The 17,330-nt window shown below is 41.5% G+C and overlaps 1 protein-coding gene across 1 annotated transcript; it reads left to right on the top strand.

Moving 5' to 3' along the window:
* Positions 1-350: 350 nt before the first annotated feature.
* On the top strand, positions 351-13,305 carry Hip14 (palmitoyltransferase Hip14). The gene is made up of 7 exons (XM_090109800.1): positions 351-665; positions 1,709-2,144; positions 2,235-2,396; positions 2,497-2,697; positions 2,775-2,936; positions 11,452-11,829; positions 11,921-13,305. Exons 1-7 carry the CDS (start codon positions 415-417, stop codon positions 12,125-12,127), a joined length of 1,797 nt encoding a protein of 598 aa, XP_089965926.1. The 5' UTR covers positions 351-414; the 3' UTR covers positions 12,128-13,305.
* The last annotated feature ends 4,025 nt before the right edge of the window (positions 13,306-17,330 follow it).

The following is a 17,330-nucleotide window of genomic DNA, read 5'->3' as shown; positions in this document are numbered from 1 at the left end:
ATTTTTAGCGGAGCACTCGCAGACGTCCTTTCGATGTTTTACGAATACGCAGAGTGTTCGTAATCGATTACGCAAGTAGTTTTTATGAAAGCATAAGATTTGTCGATTCGAATAATCTTATACCTCGGCAAAAGGGGAAACGCCTGCGTGTGTTATCCATTACTTAATGATCTAAGGTTCGCGAATAATACAAAAAATTGTAAATGTAATGTTTGAATTTTTTATCTTTTCATATAACTTTATTATCTTTGAAACGGTCAATGTCAGAATTTATTTGACATTTAGGTTTTATTGCCATTGGAAAAAAAAATTATCAATAACTTATTATATTTTGCAGTGTACAGTATATAAAGTATTTTAAATCATTATGAGTTGTGATAATGAGTAGACAAAGTTATAAGTAATCGTGAGGAAATGTATGACGGTACTTGTGGTGCGGCTACGACCGTACAATGTGGGACGGCACAGCACGAATGCGATGGACCCTTGTCACGCGAGCCTCCACCGGCACCTCTGGAGCGAGATTACAGTGGTTTTGATATTGTTAAGGCAACTCAGTATGGAGCTTACAATAGAGTCAAGGAGCTGGTGGAGGCTGGCTGGGATGTTAATCAGCCTGACCATGAAACAGTCACTCTACTGCACTGGGCAGCTATCAACAACAGGTGCACAATATAGGATAGTAATATCCACAATATTACAAACTCCAACTCTCAAACTGAAAATCCCATGAGAACTATGTGGGTTTTCCTTTGACTATGCGGGTGAAGCTGCGGGCTAAAAGCTTGTTACATTAAATATATTAAATTAATCAAATTTCATTATGCTTAATAGTTAGTAAAAAAAAAAACTTGTGTTAGTTTCAGTTTTATGTATCCCTTAGTCACATAAAATAGAATAGACTAAAAAAACTTACATCAAATCCATTTTATTTCTAATCCAAACATTACAGTCTAGATGGGTAAGTTTTACTAGTCTAATTTTAAAATGATTTGTGCCCAGTACTTGAAGAAGGATCACAAGATTTTCTACCTTTTAATTTTAAAGGCATTTTTTTAACTTTAAAATATATTTTACTTTTAAAATATGGATAACATAAGAGTTTTGTAAGTAATCATTACATAGTATAAAGCAAAATTGTTGTCCTAATGTCTGTATGTATTATATGATTAGATCTTAAAAAATACAAAACAAAGTTTTATGCTATATAGAGTGACCAGGAAGAAGGTTTAAGTACATAATATAATTAAAATATACTAGCGGTCCGCCCCGGCTTATTATAAAAAAAATTCTATGTAAAGTTTTCCACTAAAATCCATAGTAGTTTATGGTGTACATTACGTTGCTCGTCCTGATTAAAGTATGTATTTGGGAATGCTAATGAACAACTTTTATTTATGATAGACCCCATCATGATTTGTTATATTTTGATGATGGTATAATATAATGAATGACACAATTATCACAATGTCTCATTATTATTACAACTTTGTAATAAACTATAAGTATTTTTGTGCAAAAGTTACAAATATATTACCTTGTGTTGTATGCTAGTCAATTTCTTGAAGTGCAAATCTGTGGCCATTTAGGTCTCACTTATGCAACAACTAAGTTTTGCAATTTTTTTAACTTTATTTTATCACAAATCTAATAATATTTTAATTATCTATCTAATTAATTATCTATGTTTATTTCGCAACAATTTTAGGCGTGAAATCATCGAGTATCTGCTGTCAAAGAACGCTAAGGTGGACGCCATAGGGGGCGAGCTGCAGTCGACGCCGCTGCACTGGGCCACGCGGCAGGGGCACCTGGAGGCCACGGTGCTGCTCGTGCGCGCCGGCGCCGACCCGGCGCTGCGCGACGCCGAGGGCTGCGCCTGCCTGCACCTGGCGGCGCAGTTCGGGCACACGGCCGTGGTGGCGTACCTCGTGGCGCGCGGCGTGCCGCCCGACGCGCCCGACGCAGGCGGCATGACGCCGCTCATGTGGGCCGCGTGGAAGGTCACGGCCGTGGACCCCACGCGCCTGCTGCTGTCGCTGGGCGCCTCCACGAGCCCGCAGGACCGCTCGCACGGCAACACGGCGCTGCACTGGGCGATCCTCGCCCGGAACTCTACCGCCATCTGTACTCTGATTCTTTACGTGAGAGCCTCTTCTACGAATTGACACGAATATTCTAATTAGTAGTGTTCGTCTGTGGCTTTACCGGTGATTTTCTTTTTCTAATTACAGGGTAATGCGAGCTTAGATGTCCCGAATCATCGCGGTGTCACTCCTTTGACAATGTTACAGAACAATCCTAACGCGGTGTGGATCGGTAGCAAAGTCGCGGAGAAAGTTAAAGAGTTATCTACCTCGAGAAGTAACTGCTTTCGTAGAATAACATATGATAGAGTGAGTATTTCGATCGGATCGGCGACTCATCGAATGGCGACTAAACGTGATCAGAAGGAATTATTAAAATTTTTCATTGATATCAAATTTTTTCTTACAGAAATTTAGATGGTGGTGCGTAGTCATCATACCTTTCCTCGCATTTTATATAACCGGAATGGTGGTCGAACTGGACGCGCCGCAGCTCCTGAAACTTCTGATATTGATCTGTTTCTACGCCCTGTTACACTTCGTGTCGAACTTGTTGTTCGACGACGAGCTGAAGAACATATTTCCCCTCAGTATCTATTTGGCGACTAAGGTAGGTAGCGCGCGCCGCGCCGAGGGGCGAGGGGGGAGGGCCCGCTCGGGCGGCGCGCTGACCGGCCGTGTGTGCAGGCGTGGTTCTACGTCACGTGGCTGCTGGTGATCGCGCCGGCCGTGGGCGCGGGCGCCACGCTGGCCTTCCTGCTGAGCTCGCTGCTGCTGTGGCACACGTTCCTGCGCTCGTGGCGCGCCGACCCCGGCGTCATCTCCGCCACGCGCCAGGAGAAGATGCAGGTCAGCCTGTCGTATCGATTTACGTACCGGATATCGATTTATTTTTAGCTTTTGATGTTTTTCGCTTTTCGCCTGCGGTTTAAAGTTTTAATATTGCAACTAGCTTTTCGCCCGCAGCTTTGTCCTCGTATTCGATAGAAAACCCGCATAGTTCCCGTTCCCGTGGGATTTTCAGGATAAAAACTATCCTATGTGTTACCCTCCTATCCAAGTTACCCTCTATGTGTGTGCCAAAATTCAAGAAAATCGGTTCAGTAGTTTTTGCTCGAACGAGTAAAATAGAAAACAACGAATATACAAACTTTCGCATTTGTAATATTAGTTGAATTTAACAAGCTTTAATAAAATTAAATGTATGTTTGTCCTATTAAGGACGCTATTACGACTTTTTACAAAAAACGCTATTTTACGGTACCATTTTATTTTATATTATTAATTTCTTTGAAATTACACGTGAGATCATAGTAATATCTTAATTTAAATATAATATATTCAGTTCTACGATCATCTTATAAAAATTGTACGACGTCATACAAAATTGTCGCTGAAATACGATTTTCAATTTAAAGATGTAAAATTTTCGTCGGCGCCATCTTGGATTTTAGTTTTGACCTCATATTGGTTAAGGACGCTGTCACAAATCTGCGTTACTCAAATTTAGGTATTTAACGTCGCAACGTGGTTCGCGGGACATCGCGCTCACGTAAACATAGCGCAATCCATTTTATAGATCATCTTCATACTTGATATTATTATTTTTTTATATTTTTATTAAAATTGATTCCAGAAGATTACTGGGAACTTTAAAAATTCATTTTGTTACTTTTATTAGTAGGTACGATCCTTATAAGTATTTTAGTGTATTCAACCAACTTAAAAGTGTGACTATTTTACAACAATTTGAATATGAATTGTATTATTGTATACAATATCGAAGATTTTTAAGAAATGTATAAAATACTTTTTTAAGAATTATTATCATACATAATATTATGTTACCGGCAATATATTAAACCCGGCATTGTATGCAATTCTTAGTAAATATATGTTATTCCGAGAAACAGTCGAAATGAAATAAATTAAATTCGTCATTACCTGTATTATAGTATATACTATATATTAAAACTGAACTTTTCCTAAGTAGCAAACACATTTGCAAATGTGGGTGGTTTTTGGGGTAGCTATTAACCAATATGGGGTCAAAACTAAAATCCAAGATGGCGCCGACGAAAATTTGAAATCTTTTCGTCATGGGTGTCATTTTCAAGGCTTTTGAGACAGCTATGTAGGTATTACCAAATCCCCAATGTAACCGTCGATAATAAGGTATATTTTTCTTACTCCTTTAAACTTTAAAGTAAACTTAAATAAAACAACAAAAACGTTAACAACTACAGTTTTGTAGAAAGTCTTAAAAAAAACAATTTTAAAGAACATTGAAATGCATATTTAGAAATCTACACTAATATTATAAAGAGGAAAACTTTGTTTGTTTGTTTGTTTGATTGTAATGAATAGGCTCATAAACTACTGGAACGATTTTAAAAATTCTTTCACCATTCGAAAGCTACATTATCCACGAGTAACATAGGCTAGGTTTTATCCCGGAAATCCCACGGGAACGGGAACTATGCGGGTTTTTCTTTGAAAACGCGGGCGAAGCCGCAGGCAAAAAGCTAGTGTAATATAAAACGCAACTCTGTGGCAATGATCATTGTTCAATACCGTCGTTTAGTTACGTTTAGTTCCTTATCGCAAACTAGATGGCGCCACGTTAGATTTGTTCGAACTTATATCAGGCTAGTGTTTTGTTTTTGTAATATCATATGTATTCTGTGTTTTGATTAATTAAATGCCTTACAACAGCAGTGGTGTTTTATTAGTGAATCCAAGTATAGTGAATTAGTGACAGTGTACGCAGCGACATCTGGTGCCGAAACCCGGGAATAAAGGAATAATAAGGACTTGTAAAAACCGTGAGTAAAGTGAACTAAGTGGACAATAAAGACTTGTAAAAATTCAGTGTTGTGATAACTTGGACTTATAAAAATTAGCTTAAATATTAACTTAGAAAATTTTGATTAAATATTGGACTTAGAAAAATTTGATAAAAATTAGTATGCATCTTGGACTTAGAAAAATTTGATAAAAATTAGTATGCATCTTGGACTTAGAAAAATTTGATAAAAATTTGTATGCATATGGGACTTAGAAAAATTTCATAAAAATTTGTATACACTTTGGACTTAGAAAAAATTGAATAAAATTAAAGATAGAAGAAATGGATCCATTCGTTGCTCAGCAAGTAGAGATACATGAACAAATAAATAAAAGTTTTTCAAATTATAAAAAGACCCCAAAGGAAAGACTGACAAACGTTTACATTGAAATAAAATTAGAATGTTTGGAGGCAAGTTGGAAGAAGTTTACCGAGAACCATTTGAATATTATATCAGTTGCATCAAAAAGGGAACGCGAAAAAACCCCCTATTTTACCGAAGAGATCTATGATAACCTAGAAGAAATTTATATTAGTTACAAATCAAAAATGAAAGTTGATCTTGGTTCCAGCTCAGCGGGTTCTTCTAAAGTCAGTCCATCGAACGTCACCTGTGCAGGTAGTGAAGTGAAGCTTCCACAAATACAGTTACCCACATTTTCGGGTAATTATGAAGAATGGCAGAGCTTCCACGACATGTTTGTCTCTTTGATCGATAGAAATCCATCATTAAGCCAAGTTCAGAAGTTGCATTACCTGAAATGTAGTTTAAAAGGCGAACCAGAGAATTTATTAAGGAGCTTATCGACTACTGATACAAATTATTACGAGGCGTGGGACAGATTGAAGCGCAGATATAATAACAAAAGATTCAATGTTAATGAGATTCTAAAACGTTTGTTCGGTCAAAAGCCTATGTCTAGCGAGTCGGCTACAGCAATCAAACACCTTATCGATACCACGGAGGCATGTTTGAAGGCTCTAAAGAATTTAGATATTGACGTGTCTTCGTGGGATGCGATCATTAATTTTTTAATAGTCTCAAAATTAGATTTAGAGTCCCGCCGCCAGTGGGAGACCGAGGCTGGCCGATCTCAAACTGACAGCATCCCAAAATGGAGTGAGCTCGTAACCTTCCTGGAAAGTAGATTTAGAACATTGGAGATGCTAGTAGGTGAATCTAAACAAAACATGAAGAATAGTATAAGTCCAAAGCAAACAAGACAAAAGGCGTTTCATATTATACAAGATAATAAAAAGGATACTTACAAAGAAAATAGTAAAGTCTGCGTATGCTGTTCAGATGCTCATTTATTATACCAATGTAAACAATTTGGAGGCAAGTCTCCCGAAGAGAGATATGAGTTTATTCAAGCCAAGAGACTTTGCTTCAATTGTTTCTCATCCAACCACAACGTGAGGAGCTGTCACCAGTCGACGTGTTGCCGGCGTTGTGGCAGACGACACCACACCCTGCTGCATATAGAAAGAAATCTTCTCCCTGCGCCAGGGGAACCAAGTACGAGTACTACCCACCAACCGACGAGCTTAGATGAGAATCGCCAGTATGATAAGAAAGTAGTAGCTCATTTTGCGAAAGATAAACATCAAGTCAAAGTGCTATTAGCTACAGCATTAGCTAGGGTTAGATCTGCAAATGGCTGCGTCCAAACTGCGCGAATATTAATCGATCAAGGCTCTGAGGCCTCTTTTATTACCGAAAGTACTGTACAATATTTATGTCTTAAGCGTACACCAATAAATGGTTTAATAACTGGAGTAGGTGATGGTAACCTTAGATCTAAACACATTGTTTCTTTTGAGTTAGAATCACTACATAATCATGAATTTTCTGTTTCAGTAAATGCATATGTGTTGCCATCTTTAACATCTTTTCTTCCGTCGAGTAAGGTTTCCATTTTTGATTGGCCAGAGCTCAATAATCTACCGTTAGCCGATCCCAAATATGGTTCACCTGGTAAGATAGATATTATTTTAGGAGTAGATATTTTCAGTCAAATAATGTTGAGTGGTTTCTTGAAACATCCCATGCATGACGGTCCTATTGCACAGAATACTCATCTTGGCTGGATCTTGTCTGGAAGAATAGGCGAAAATGAAGAATCAAATCCTAGAGTAGTAAATTTACATTTACAGGTAAGAGAAGATAATATTTTGACACAGTTTTGGGAAATTGAAAGAGAACCAGATTTAATAGGAAAGAAACTTACGAAGGAAGAAATCAGATGTGAAGAAATTTATGAGAGTACTACCACAAGAAATGAAGAAGGTCGTTACGTAGTGAGATTGCCATTTAAGGAGCCAGATCCAAAGTGTGTGTACGGAAATTCCAAGGAAGTTGCTTTGAAGAGATTTAAGGTATTAGAAAGAAAGTTTAAAAATAATTCTGACTTGCACGCTGAATATGAGAAGGTTATAGTCGACTACCAGAATCAGAAACACATGGAACCGATTTTAAGTAAGGAGGATATTGAGTATCCATTTTCCTTTTACCTACCTCATCACGCCGTGATAAGGGAAGACAAGGAAACCACCAAACTTCGTGTTGTTTTTGATGCGTCGTGCAAGGGGAATAATAACGTATCATTGAATGACACGTTACTCGTTGGACCTAAAATTCAACAAGATTTGCGCCACATTATAATGAGGTGGCGAACGCATATTTATTGTATTGTGGCAGACATCGTACAGATGTATAGGCAGATAGTGGTACATGAAGATGATTCCGATTTCCAAAGAATTTTATGGCGGGCTGATCCATTGCAACCCATGCAACATTTTAAGCTATCGCGACTTACCTTCGGTACTGCTTGTGCACCGTATTTGGCGGTTAAGTCACTGCAACAATTGGCTCGAGACGAAGAGTTGAAATATCCACTTGCCGCAAAAATTACACTTGAAGATTTTTATATGGACGATTTGTTGACCGGTTGTAATTCAGAGGAGAAAGCTATAGATATTTATAAAGAGATGAATCAATTAATGTCTAAAGGTGGGTTTAAGCTCCAAAAGTGGTGCAGTAATTGTCCCAAATTACTGAATCATATTGAAAATGATAATCAATCTTCAAAAGATACATTTATTTTTAAAATCAATGATACAATTAAGGTGTTGGGTATTTCCTGGAATAAAAACATAGATAAATTTGAGTATACTTACAACTTACCGGAGTTAGATGAGCCTGTAACCAAACGGAAAGTGTTATCTGATATTGCGCGACTTTACGACCCTCTGGGTTGGGTTGCTCCTGTCCTCATTACGGCGAAGATCTTTATGCAAACACTGTGGAAATCTGGATTGAATTGGGATGAAAATCTTTCGTCAGAATTATTAAATCAATGGCTACACTTTAGAAAAGAGTTAGATGGTATTCGAGGTATAGCTGTTCCTAGGTGGCTTTCTACAACGAATGATGATCCAGTTGAGCTTCACGTATTTGCTGACGCTTCTCAGGTAGCTTATGCTGCTGTCGTCTATCTGAAAACAATGGACACCGATGGCAATACTCACGTAAATGTAGTCACATCTAAAACTAAAGTCGCCCCAATTCAGAAGGAGATATCCATTCCGAGAATGGAACTATGCGCGGCGTTGTTGGCTGCCAAATTAATTTCTGAGGTTGCACAGGTACTGCAGGTACCTAAAGATAAGTTGTTTGCCTGGTCCGACTCGACCATAGTGCTTGCATGGCTCCGTGGAGAACCCAGCCGATGGACGACGTTTGTAAGCAACAGGGTCTCCGAGATTTTGACTGTTTTGGATAGTGATCAATGGAACCATGTTGCCACAGACCAGAATCCAGCCGATTGTGCCTCTAGGGGTATATCCTCTCGAGAACTAATCCATTATGATCTTTGGTGGCATGGTCCTAAGAGCCTACACGAAAATCATGTTTATAGCACACAATTAGATGTTGACACTGATGTTGAAGTACGACCGTTAAAGGTACTTACCAATACGACGCGATCTGCTGAAGAATTTATATGGGAACGGTTTTCAAATCTAACTAGAATGTTACGAGTTTTATCTTATTGTAGAAAATTCCTAAAACTAAGAGAACCTAAAGAATTAAGAGATATTAATAAAAGAATTACGATCAATGAAATGGACACTACATTAGATATAATTGTAAAAGCTACCCAAAGACTATATTTTGAAGATGAAATTAATAAGTTAATGTCTCGAACCGGAAGTGTTACTAAAGGAAGTCCACTGCACACTCTTGCACCCTTTCTTGATGAAAAAGGGTTGCTAAGGGTGGGCGGTCGAATACAACTGTCTTCTGTGCAGTTTAATAAGAAACATCCTCTAATAATGCCCAGTGAGTCTCATCTCACTAGGTTATTAATATTGGATGCGCACCACAGAACACTTCACGGGGGGCCACAGCTTATGATAAACTTCCTTAGAAGTAAATTTTGGATCCTACGAATTAGAGAAAAGGTGAAGAAGTGCTTCAGAGAATGCATGACTTGCCTACGTTATTCTCGCCAGAATAACAACCAATTAATGGGCCAGTTACCTAAGGTTAGATTGACTCCGGATAAGCCGTTTAGGTCATCAGGTGTTGATTTTACCGGGTACATAGATATAAGGTTTTCGCCTGGTAGAGGATCGAAATCCTATAAAGGCTATATTTGTCTATTTGTGTGTATGGCGACTAAGGCGATCCACTTAGAGGCTGTGTCAGACCTTACCAGTTCTGGATTCATAGCTGCATTCAAACGCTTTGTGTCTCGAAGAGGGCATTGCCGCGATCTGTACAGCGACAATGGGACTAATTTCGTTGGTGCGGATAAAGAGCTGCGTAAAATGTTATGTCAAGCGAAATCAGAGTTGGCCGATGAAATTAGTAATTTACTTACCCAGGACGGAACCACTTGGCATTTTATACCCCCACACGCGCCTAACTTTGGAGGGCTGTGGGAAGCTGGTGTTCGTTCAGCGAAAACACACCTGAAAAGAATAGTAGGAGACGCAATACTTACCTTCGAAGAACTGACAACTGTGTTGACCCAAGTAGAAGCGTGCTTAAACTCCCGTCCAATTTCTGCAATTAGTGATAACCCAGGTGACGAGATGCCCCTCACACCTGGGCACTTCTTAGTCGGTGAACCATTAGTCTTAATTCCTGAAAGCGATTATTCAAAGACCTCTCTCACAGGTCTTCAAAGGTGGAAACTTACTCAACGGATGGTTAATAATTTTTGGAAGACGTGGTCAAATGAGTATTTAGTGACGTTAAATAATAGGTACAAATGGTTTTCAAAAAAGACAGAACCTGACGTTGACGATATTGTTATTATAAGGGACCATAATGTTCCTCCGGCTAAATGGTTATTAGGGAAAATCGTTGAAAAACATCCGGGTAAGGACAACCTTACCCGAGTTGTAACAATTAAAACTAAGAACGGTCTTTGTAAACGTCCTTGTAATAAGTTATGTATTTTACCAAAGGCCTAGCTCATTCGTTATTGTATAGAATTCTTAGTTAAGTTAATGTAGCAGTATGTATTTTTTGTTCCTATTTTTTACATTGAAAAATGTTGTTGTTTAGAAGTCAATATTGTTTTAGTTCACTCTCAGGTTTATATTGTTTACGTTGAGTTTAGATGTATGTAACAAGAGTTTCTATTGTTTACGTTGAGACGTTATAAGAATTACTTTGTGTTTATTAGGTTAAATGTACTCTTCAACTGAATTGTTATTTATGTTTCTTTTTGTTTAGAAAAGCACTAGGTGCTTTTGGTGGGCGGGATGTTCAATACCGTCGTTTAGTTACGTTTAGTTCCTTATCGCAAACTAGATGGCGCCACGTTAGATTTGTTCGAACTTATATCAGGCTAGTGTTTTGTTTTTGTAATATCATATGTATTCTGTGTTTTGATTAATTAAATGCCTTACAACAGCAGTGGTGTTTTATTAGTGAATCCAAGTATAGTGAATTAGTGACAGTGTACGCAGCGACAATCATCTGTGTTAATATTCTGACAGATATTATTAACTTTAAGTTTAAATATATTCGCTAAACTTTATTTAAAATAAAGTTTATCTAAAACATTTAAACGAAGAGAATAAAATAAAAAAGAACGTGTGTGCCGAAAAAACGTGTCAGGAGTGAAACTTCTTTGGCGAGATTCATAGATACCAAAATCGCTGCCTTGCTCCATAACGCGACAGTATTACCATGACGCGATCTTGAAATTCGACGACCATCTTGGATTTTAGTTTTGACCGCATATTCGTTAATAGCTACCCCAAAAACCATGAAAATGACACCCATCACGAAAAAAGTAAAATTTTCGTCAATTTCGTAAAATAGCGTTTTTTGTTAAAAATCGTTAGTAGCACCCTTAAGATCTCAGACTATAATATGTGTAGTTTGTATGTAATGTAATTAGCGAAAATAATATCATGTTTTATTATGAATAAATGTGTCCGAAATCGTGAACGAAGCGAAGGATAATAGCAAGAGGCGGTGTCTCGTGCCGGCAGACTATCATCGAGCTGTCGGAGGGCGGCGGCGGCGGGTTCGAGGCGGCGCGCTTCTGCTCCGCGTGTCTGCTGCGGCGCCCGCTGCGCTCCAAGCACTGCTCCGTGTGCAACCGCTGCGTCGCCAAGTTCGACCACCACTGCCCCTGGGTCGCCAACTGCATCGGCGCCGAGAACCACCGCCACTTCGTGGGCTTCCTGCTGTGCCTGATGGCCATGTGCGGCTGGATGCTGTGGGGCGGCGTGCGCTACTACGGCACGGCGTGCGGCGCCGACGCGCTGCGCTGGCCCGCCTGCAACGCTTGGCTCGCCTGGGTGCTGCTCAACGCGCTCTTCCACCTCTTCTGGGTCTCCGTACTCTCCTGCTGCCAGCTCTACCTGGTGAGTGGCGCGCGGACGATTCGACGAATGGTCGTTTTAAAAGATATTTAAAAGTCTGTGAAACGTCTCACGTGATCTCTCGACGTGTCAGGTGGTGTGTCTCGGCATGACGACGAACGAGCAGCTGAACCGCGGGCGCTACCGGCACTTCCAGGAGCGCGGCGGGCGCTCGCCCTTCTCGCGCGGGCCGCTCAACAACCTGGCCGACTTCCTGCAGCTGCCGCTGTGCGGGCTGGCGGCGCCGCGCCGGCGCGACTGGGCCTCGGCCGGGCTGGCCGGGCCGCACGACTACGTGTGAGCGCTGCGACTGGGCCGCGGCCGGGCTGGCCGGGCCGCACGACTACGTGTGAGCGCTGCGACTGGGCCGCGGCCGGGCTGGCCGGGCCGCACGACTACGTGTGAGCGCTGCGACTGGGCCGCGGCCGGGCTGGACGGGCGGGCCGGGCCGGGCGGGCCGCACGACTACGTGTGAGCGCTGCGACTGGGCCGCGGCCGGGCTGGCCGGGCCGCACGACTACGTGTGAGCGCTGCGGCATCGACCCCTCGCTATCTGATTTTTCATTCCGCATCGTTTCCGCACGGCGAGGCGCGAAGCGGCCGCGCCGGGAGCGTGTCGCTTCGAGTGTGTCGCGTGTGTTTCCAAGTGAAAATGTAAATAGTTTGTATTTTATTTTATTTTATCGATTAGCACGATAGTTGTGACCCGCGAACGAGCTCAGGTTCCGCGTGAACCGCGTTCGCTTCGGAAGCGCACGATATTAATTTACGCTTTCTAAATTATTAACTTATACATAGTCGCGATGGTTTTTGAGTCGCATGTCGCATCCGAAGCGGTCGTTTCCTCATACTGAATGTACTCGACGAAACGATGACTAATATCTATGTTAATTTTACCGTTTTAAGGATAATTATTGAGTCCACGATCTATAATATTTGTAAACGCAACAATACTAGTAGTGCCATACACTTTTTTTATCGCTTACGTACCGTAGATGATGGACTTAATATTTAAGAAAGTCGATTATATAAAAATGAATACTGTTTTTAAATTTAAAGTAAAACGTCTCAAGGAGCGAGACATTTAATCACTTGTAATGAGACAGAGTACATTTTTTCGTCGTTCAGAGTAGAATATTTATATTCAATTTAATTGTAAATACCTTATGTAATCGTTTGAGACCGCTACTTAGCTTCATAATCACGGACGGAATGTTGTATTAACGGGTTACGACAGTGCGCCAGCCTCACTTACAGTATAAACTGACAAGCCGTACAAATGTGCTGGTTATTTAATAAATGTGTAACGTCAACATGAGTGACGAACGGCCTCAGGAATGCCCAAATACGTTGTCGTACCTACTGCGGAAAATGTTGAGTGGTTATTTATGTGAAAGGTTTTTGTATAGAATCAAGTATTATTGTTAAATAAGATGAAACCAAAATGCATTTTAATTAATAAATTATCTACGATATTCAGATCTTGTTTTTTATGTATTTTTCTCATCGGAGTGGAACCATCTTCCGAATAATAGTCGCCTATGTCAATTTTTAAACCATTTACCTTACCAGAAACATTCTGAGAGCGAAGGCTACATCCATCGGATTGCGGTGTGTACAAAGTAAATGACATTGGTTAGGTTGTTTTTTTTTTTTTTTTTTTTTTTTTTAAAGCACCCGCCATCTCAGGGTGTTGTGTGCTTTCCTCTGGAATATTGTCCAGAGATGTTTATTTTAGGCAGATTCTCACCCGTCATCGCGATGCCCAATTTTTGCTCAATAACATATTATCCATCTCTTGCAAAAATCGGACACTCGAGCAACAGGTGAAAAACCGTCTCGTCGACTCCGGGCGGACACAGACACGATGGATTCTCCTTCAGCTTGAATCTGTTCAAGTAGAAGGCGAATCCACCGTGTCCAGTCAGTGCTTGTGTGGTGTGGTGTGTGATGTCTATTTTCCGTACTATTTTGTATGCAGCAGCAGCGCTTGGGAAAAAGAGCTTCGTGCCTCCAGACGTCTCCCCCACATCGTATCTCCTGTCCCATTCGCCGATCGTATCTTGTCTCAAGATACGTTTGACGAATGAAACAGGACACAGATCGTAGTCGGGTTTCTTCTTCGACCCCAGAGCGGCCTCCTTGGCTAACTGGTCCACTCTTTCGTTCCCCCTTAGCTCTGCGTGCGCCTTGATCCAAAACAGAGCGACCTCCCGCCTCTGCGAAGCAGCTTTTTGGAGGGCCGCTCTTGTTTGCATAGCAAGGGGGTGGGGGGAACCGAGTGTGACTGCCTGGAGGGCCGATCTGGAGTCGCTGAAGATGCCGACCTTCGCCACTCCACTCTTGCAGGCTCTAATTACTGCTCTTTGGAGCGCTAGGAGTTCGGCCTGGTAGACGGTGCAATACGGCGGCAAAGCAAGCTTGACGGCCTTCGTCTCGGCCTCCCCCTCCCATACGGAAAGGGCGGCTCCGACTCGACCCTCAATCTTGCTGCCGTCCGTGTAGATCCTATGTACGTGGCTATTAGCCACGTCGGAATACGAGTCCTCGTCCACCAGCCCGAACCCCAGCCCTTCCTGCTCTGCCGGATGTGGGTCCTCAATCGCCGGAGCCATTCTTTCCACCTCCCTGTCTCCCAACGCTGGGTGCGACACCCCCTTCTTGATCCCATATAATCTCGAGACTTCGAGAATTCTGAGGTCAAGGGGGAGTATCCCAGCCAACAGCATAGCTGAGTTCAGGGAGACGGTCCGATATGCTCTGCAGATTTTTTGGGCGAAACCCCGTTGCTACCCCAGGTTAGGTTAGGTTAGGTTAGGTTAGGTTAGGTTAGGTTAGGTTAGGTTAGGTTAGGTTAGGTTAGGTTAGGTTAGGTTAGGTTAGGTTAGGTTAGGTTAGGTTAGGTTAGGTTAGGTTAGGTTAGGTTAGGTTAGGTTAGCTTAGGTTAGGTTAGGTTAGCTTAGGTTAGGTTAGGTTAGCTTAGGTTAGGTTAGGTTAGCTTAGGTTAGGTTAGGTTAGGTTAGGTTAGGTTAGGTTAGGTTAGCTTAGGTTAGGTTAGGTTAGGTTAGGTTAGGTTAGCTTAGGTTAGGTTAGGTTAGCTTAGGTTAGCTTAGGTTAGCTTAGGTTAGCTTAGGTTAGGTTAGGTTAGGTTAGGTTAGGTTAGGTTAGGTTAGGTTAGGTTAGGTTAGGTTAGGTTAGGTTAGGTTAGGTTAGGTTAGGTTAGGTTAGGTTAGGTTAGGTTAGGTTAGGTTAGGTTAGGTTAGGTTAGGTTAGGTTAGGTTAGGTTAGGTTAGGTTAGGTTAGGTTAGGTTAGGTTAGGTTAGGTTAGGTTAGGTTAGGTTAGGTTAGGTTAGGTTAGGTTAGGTTAGGTTAGGTTAGGTTAGGTTAGGTTAGGTTAGGTTAGGTTAGGTTAGGTTAGGTTAGGTTAGGTTAGGTTAGGTTAGGTTAGGTTAGGTTAGGTTAGGTTAGGTTAGGTTAGGTTAGGTTAGGTTAGGTTAGGTTAGGTTAGGTTAGGTTAGGTTAGGTTAGGTTAGGTTAGGTTAGGTTAGGTTAGGTTAGGTTAGGTTAGGTTAGGTTAGGTTAGGTTAGGTTAGGTTAGGTTAGGTTAGGTTAGGTTAGGTTAGGTTAGGTTAGGTTAGGTTAGGTTAGGTTAGGTTAGGTTAGGTTAGGTTAGGTTAGGTTAGGTTAGGTTAGGTTAGGTTAGGTTAGGTTAGGTTAGGTTAGGTTAGGTTAGGTTAGGTTAGGTTAGGTTAGGTTAGGTTAGGTTAGGTTAGGTTAGGTTAGGTTAGGTTAGGTTAGGTTAGGTTAGGTTAGGTTAGGTTAGGTTAGGTTAGGTTAGGTTAGGTTAGGTTAGGTTAGGTTAGGTTAGGTTAGGTTAGGTTAGGTTAGGTTAGGTTAGGTTAGGTTAGGTTAGGTTAGGTTAGGTTAGGTTAGGTTAGGTTAGGTTAGGTTAGGTTAGGTTAGGTTAGGTTAGGTTAGGTTAGGTTAGGTTAGGTTAGGTTAGGTTAGGTTAGGTTAGGTTAGGTTAGGTTAGGTTAGGTTAGGTTAGGTTAGGTTAGGTTAGGTTAGGTTAGGTTAGGTTAGGTTAGGTTAGGTTAGGTTAGGTTAGGTTAGGTTAGGTTAGGTTAGGTTAGGTTAGGTTAGGTTAGGTTAGGTTAGGTTAGGTTAGGTTAGGTTAGGTTAGGTTAGGTTAGGTTAGGTTAGGTTAGGTTAGGTTAGGTTAGGTTAGGTTAGGTTAGGTTAGGTTAGGTTAGGTTAGGTTAGGTTTTTTTTTTTTTTTTTTTTTTTAAAAAAGCACCCGCCATCGCAGGGTGTTGTCTGCTTTTTCTCTAGAGTATTGTCTAGAGACATTTATTTTCTTTAATCAAATAATAAACACAATTTTCTTTATTTACAATATGGGCACATAATATTAAAATACAATAAAATTTTAAAATACGAATTCACAATATACTATAAAATTTTCAAAATAATAATAAAATACAATAATTAAAAGTCACTTTAAAATTAACAATTTAAACATTACAATAAAAATAAAAACCAGTACAAATAAATATACAAATTAACACGGCACAACAATAAAACTTAACCCTAACATCACAGCTTATCACAGTTTCGTTTGTTAACCACCCCAACAATGTATTTACAATATTCCAAGAATTCAGTTCTCGTATCATCCCCCAGGGCCGCAGGCAGATTCTCACCCGTCATCGCGATGCCCAATTTTTGCTCAATAACATATCTATCTCTTGCAAAAATCGGACACTCGAGCAACAGGTGAGAAACCGTCTCGTCGACTCCGGGCTGACACAGGCACGATGGATTCTCCTTCAGCTTGAATCTGTTCAAGTAGAAGGCGAATCCACCGTGTCCAGTCAGTGCTTGTGTGGCGTGGTGTGTGATGTCTATTTTCCGAACTATTTTGTATGCAGCAGCAGCGCTTGGGAAAAAGAGCTTCGTGCCTCCAGCCGTCTCCCCCACATCATATCTCCTGTCCCATTCCCCGATCGTATCCCGTCTCAGGATACGCTTGACGAATGAAACAGGACACAGATCGTAGTCGGGTTTCTTCTTCGACCCCAGAGCGGCCTCCTTGGCTAACTGGTCCACTCTTTCGTTCCCCCTTAGCCCTGCGTGCGCCTTGATCCAAAACAGAGCGACCTCCCGCCTCTGCGAAGCAGCTTTTCGGAGGGCCGCTCTTGTTTGCACAGCAAGGGGGTGGGGGGAACCGAGTGTGACTGCCTGGAGGGCCGATCTGGAGTCGCTGAAGATGCCGACTTTCGCCACTCCACTCTTGCAGGCTCTAATTACTGCTCTTTGGAGCGCTAGGAGTTCGGCCTGGTAGACGGTGCAATACGGCGGCAAAGCAAGCTTGACGGCCTTCGTCTCGGCCTCCCCCTCCCATACGGAAAGGGCGGCTCCGACTCGACCCTCAATCTTGCTGCCGTCCGTGTAGATCCTATGTACGTGGCTATTAGCCACGTCGGAATACGAGTCCTCGTCCA

Source organism: Colias eurytheme, chromosome 15 (assembly GCF_061535395.1).
Source record: "Colias eurytheme isolate Ceu_HAF_F1 chromosome 15, ilColEury1 Martin Lab GWU primary, whole genome shotgun sequence".
Classification (NCBI taxonomy): domain Eukaryota; kingdom Metazoa; phylum Arthropoda; class Insecta; order Lepidoptera; family Pieridae; genus Colias; species Colias eurytheme.
The sequence above is the reverse complement of the archived record's forward strand: the minus strand, read 5'-3'. Positions and strand labels throughout refer to the sequence as shown.

Bases quoted from the DNA above. Each gene is read 5' to 3' on its own strand.
- Hip14 (XM_090109800.1), top strand. From the start codon at position 415: ATGTATGACGGTACTTGTGGTGCGGCTACGACCGTACAATGTGGGACG. The intron at 2,937-11,451 runs GTCAGCCTGTCG...TCGTGCCGGCAG, and splicing joins CGCGCCAGGAGAAGATGCAG to ACTATCATCGAGCTGTCGGA. The intron at 11,830-11,920 runs GTGAGTGGCGCG...TCGACGTGTCAG, and splicing joins CCTGCTGCCAGCTCTACCTG to GTGGTGTGTCTCGGCATGAC.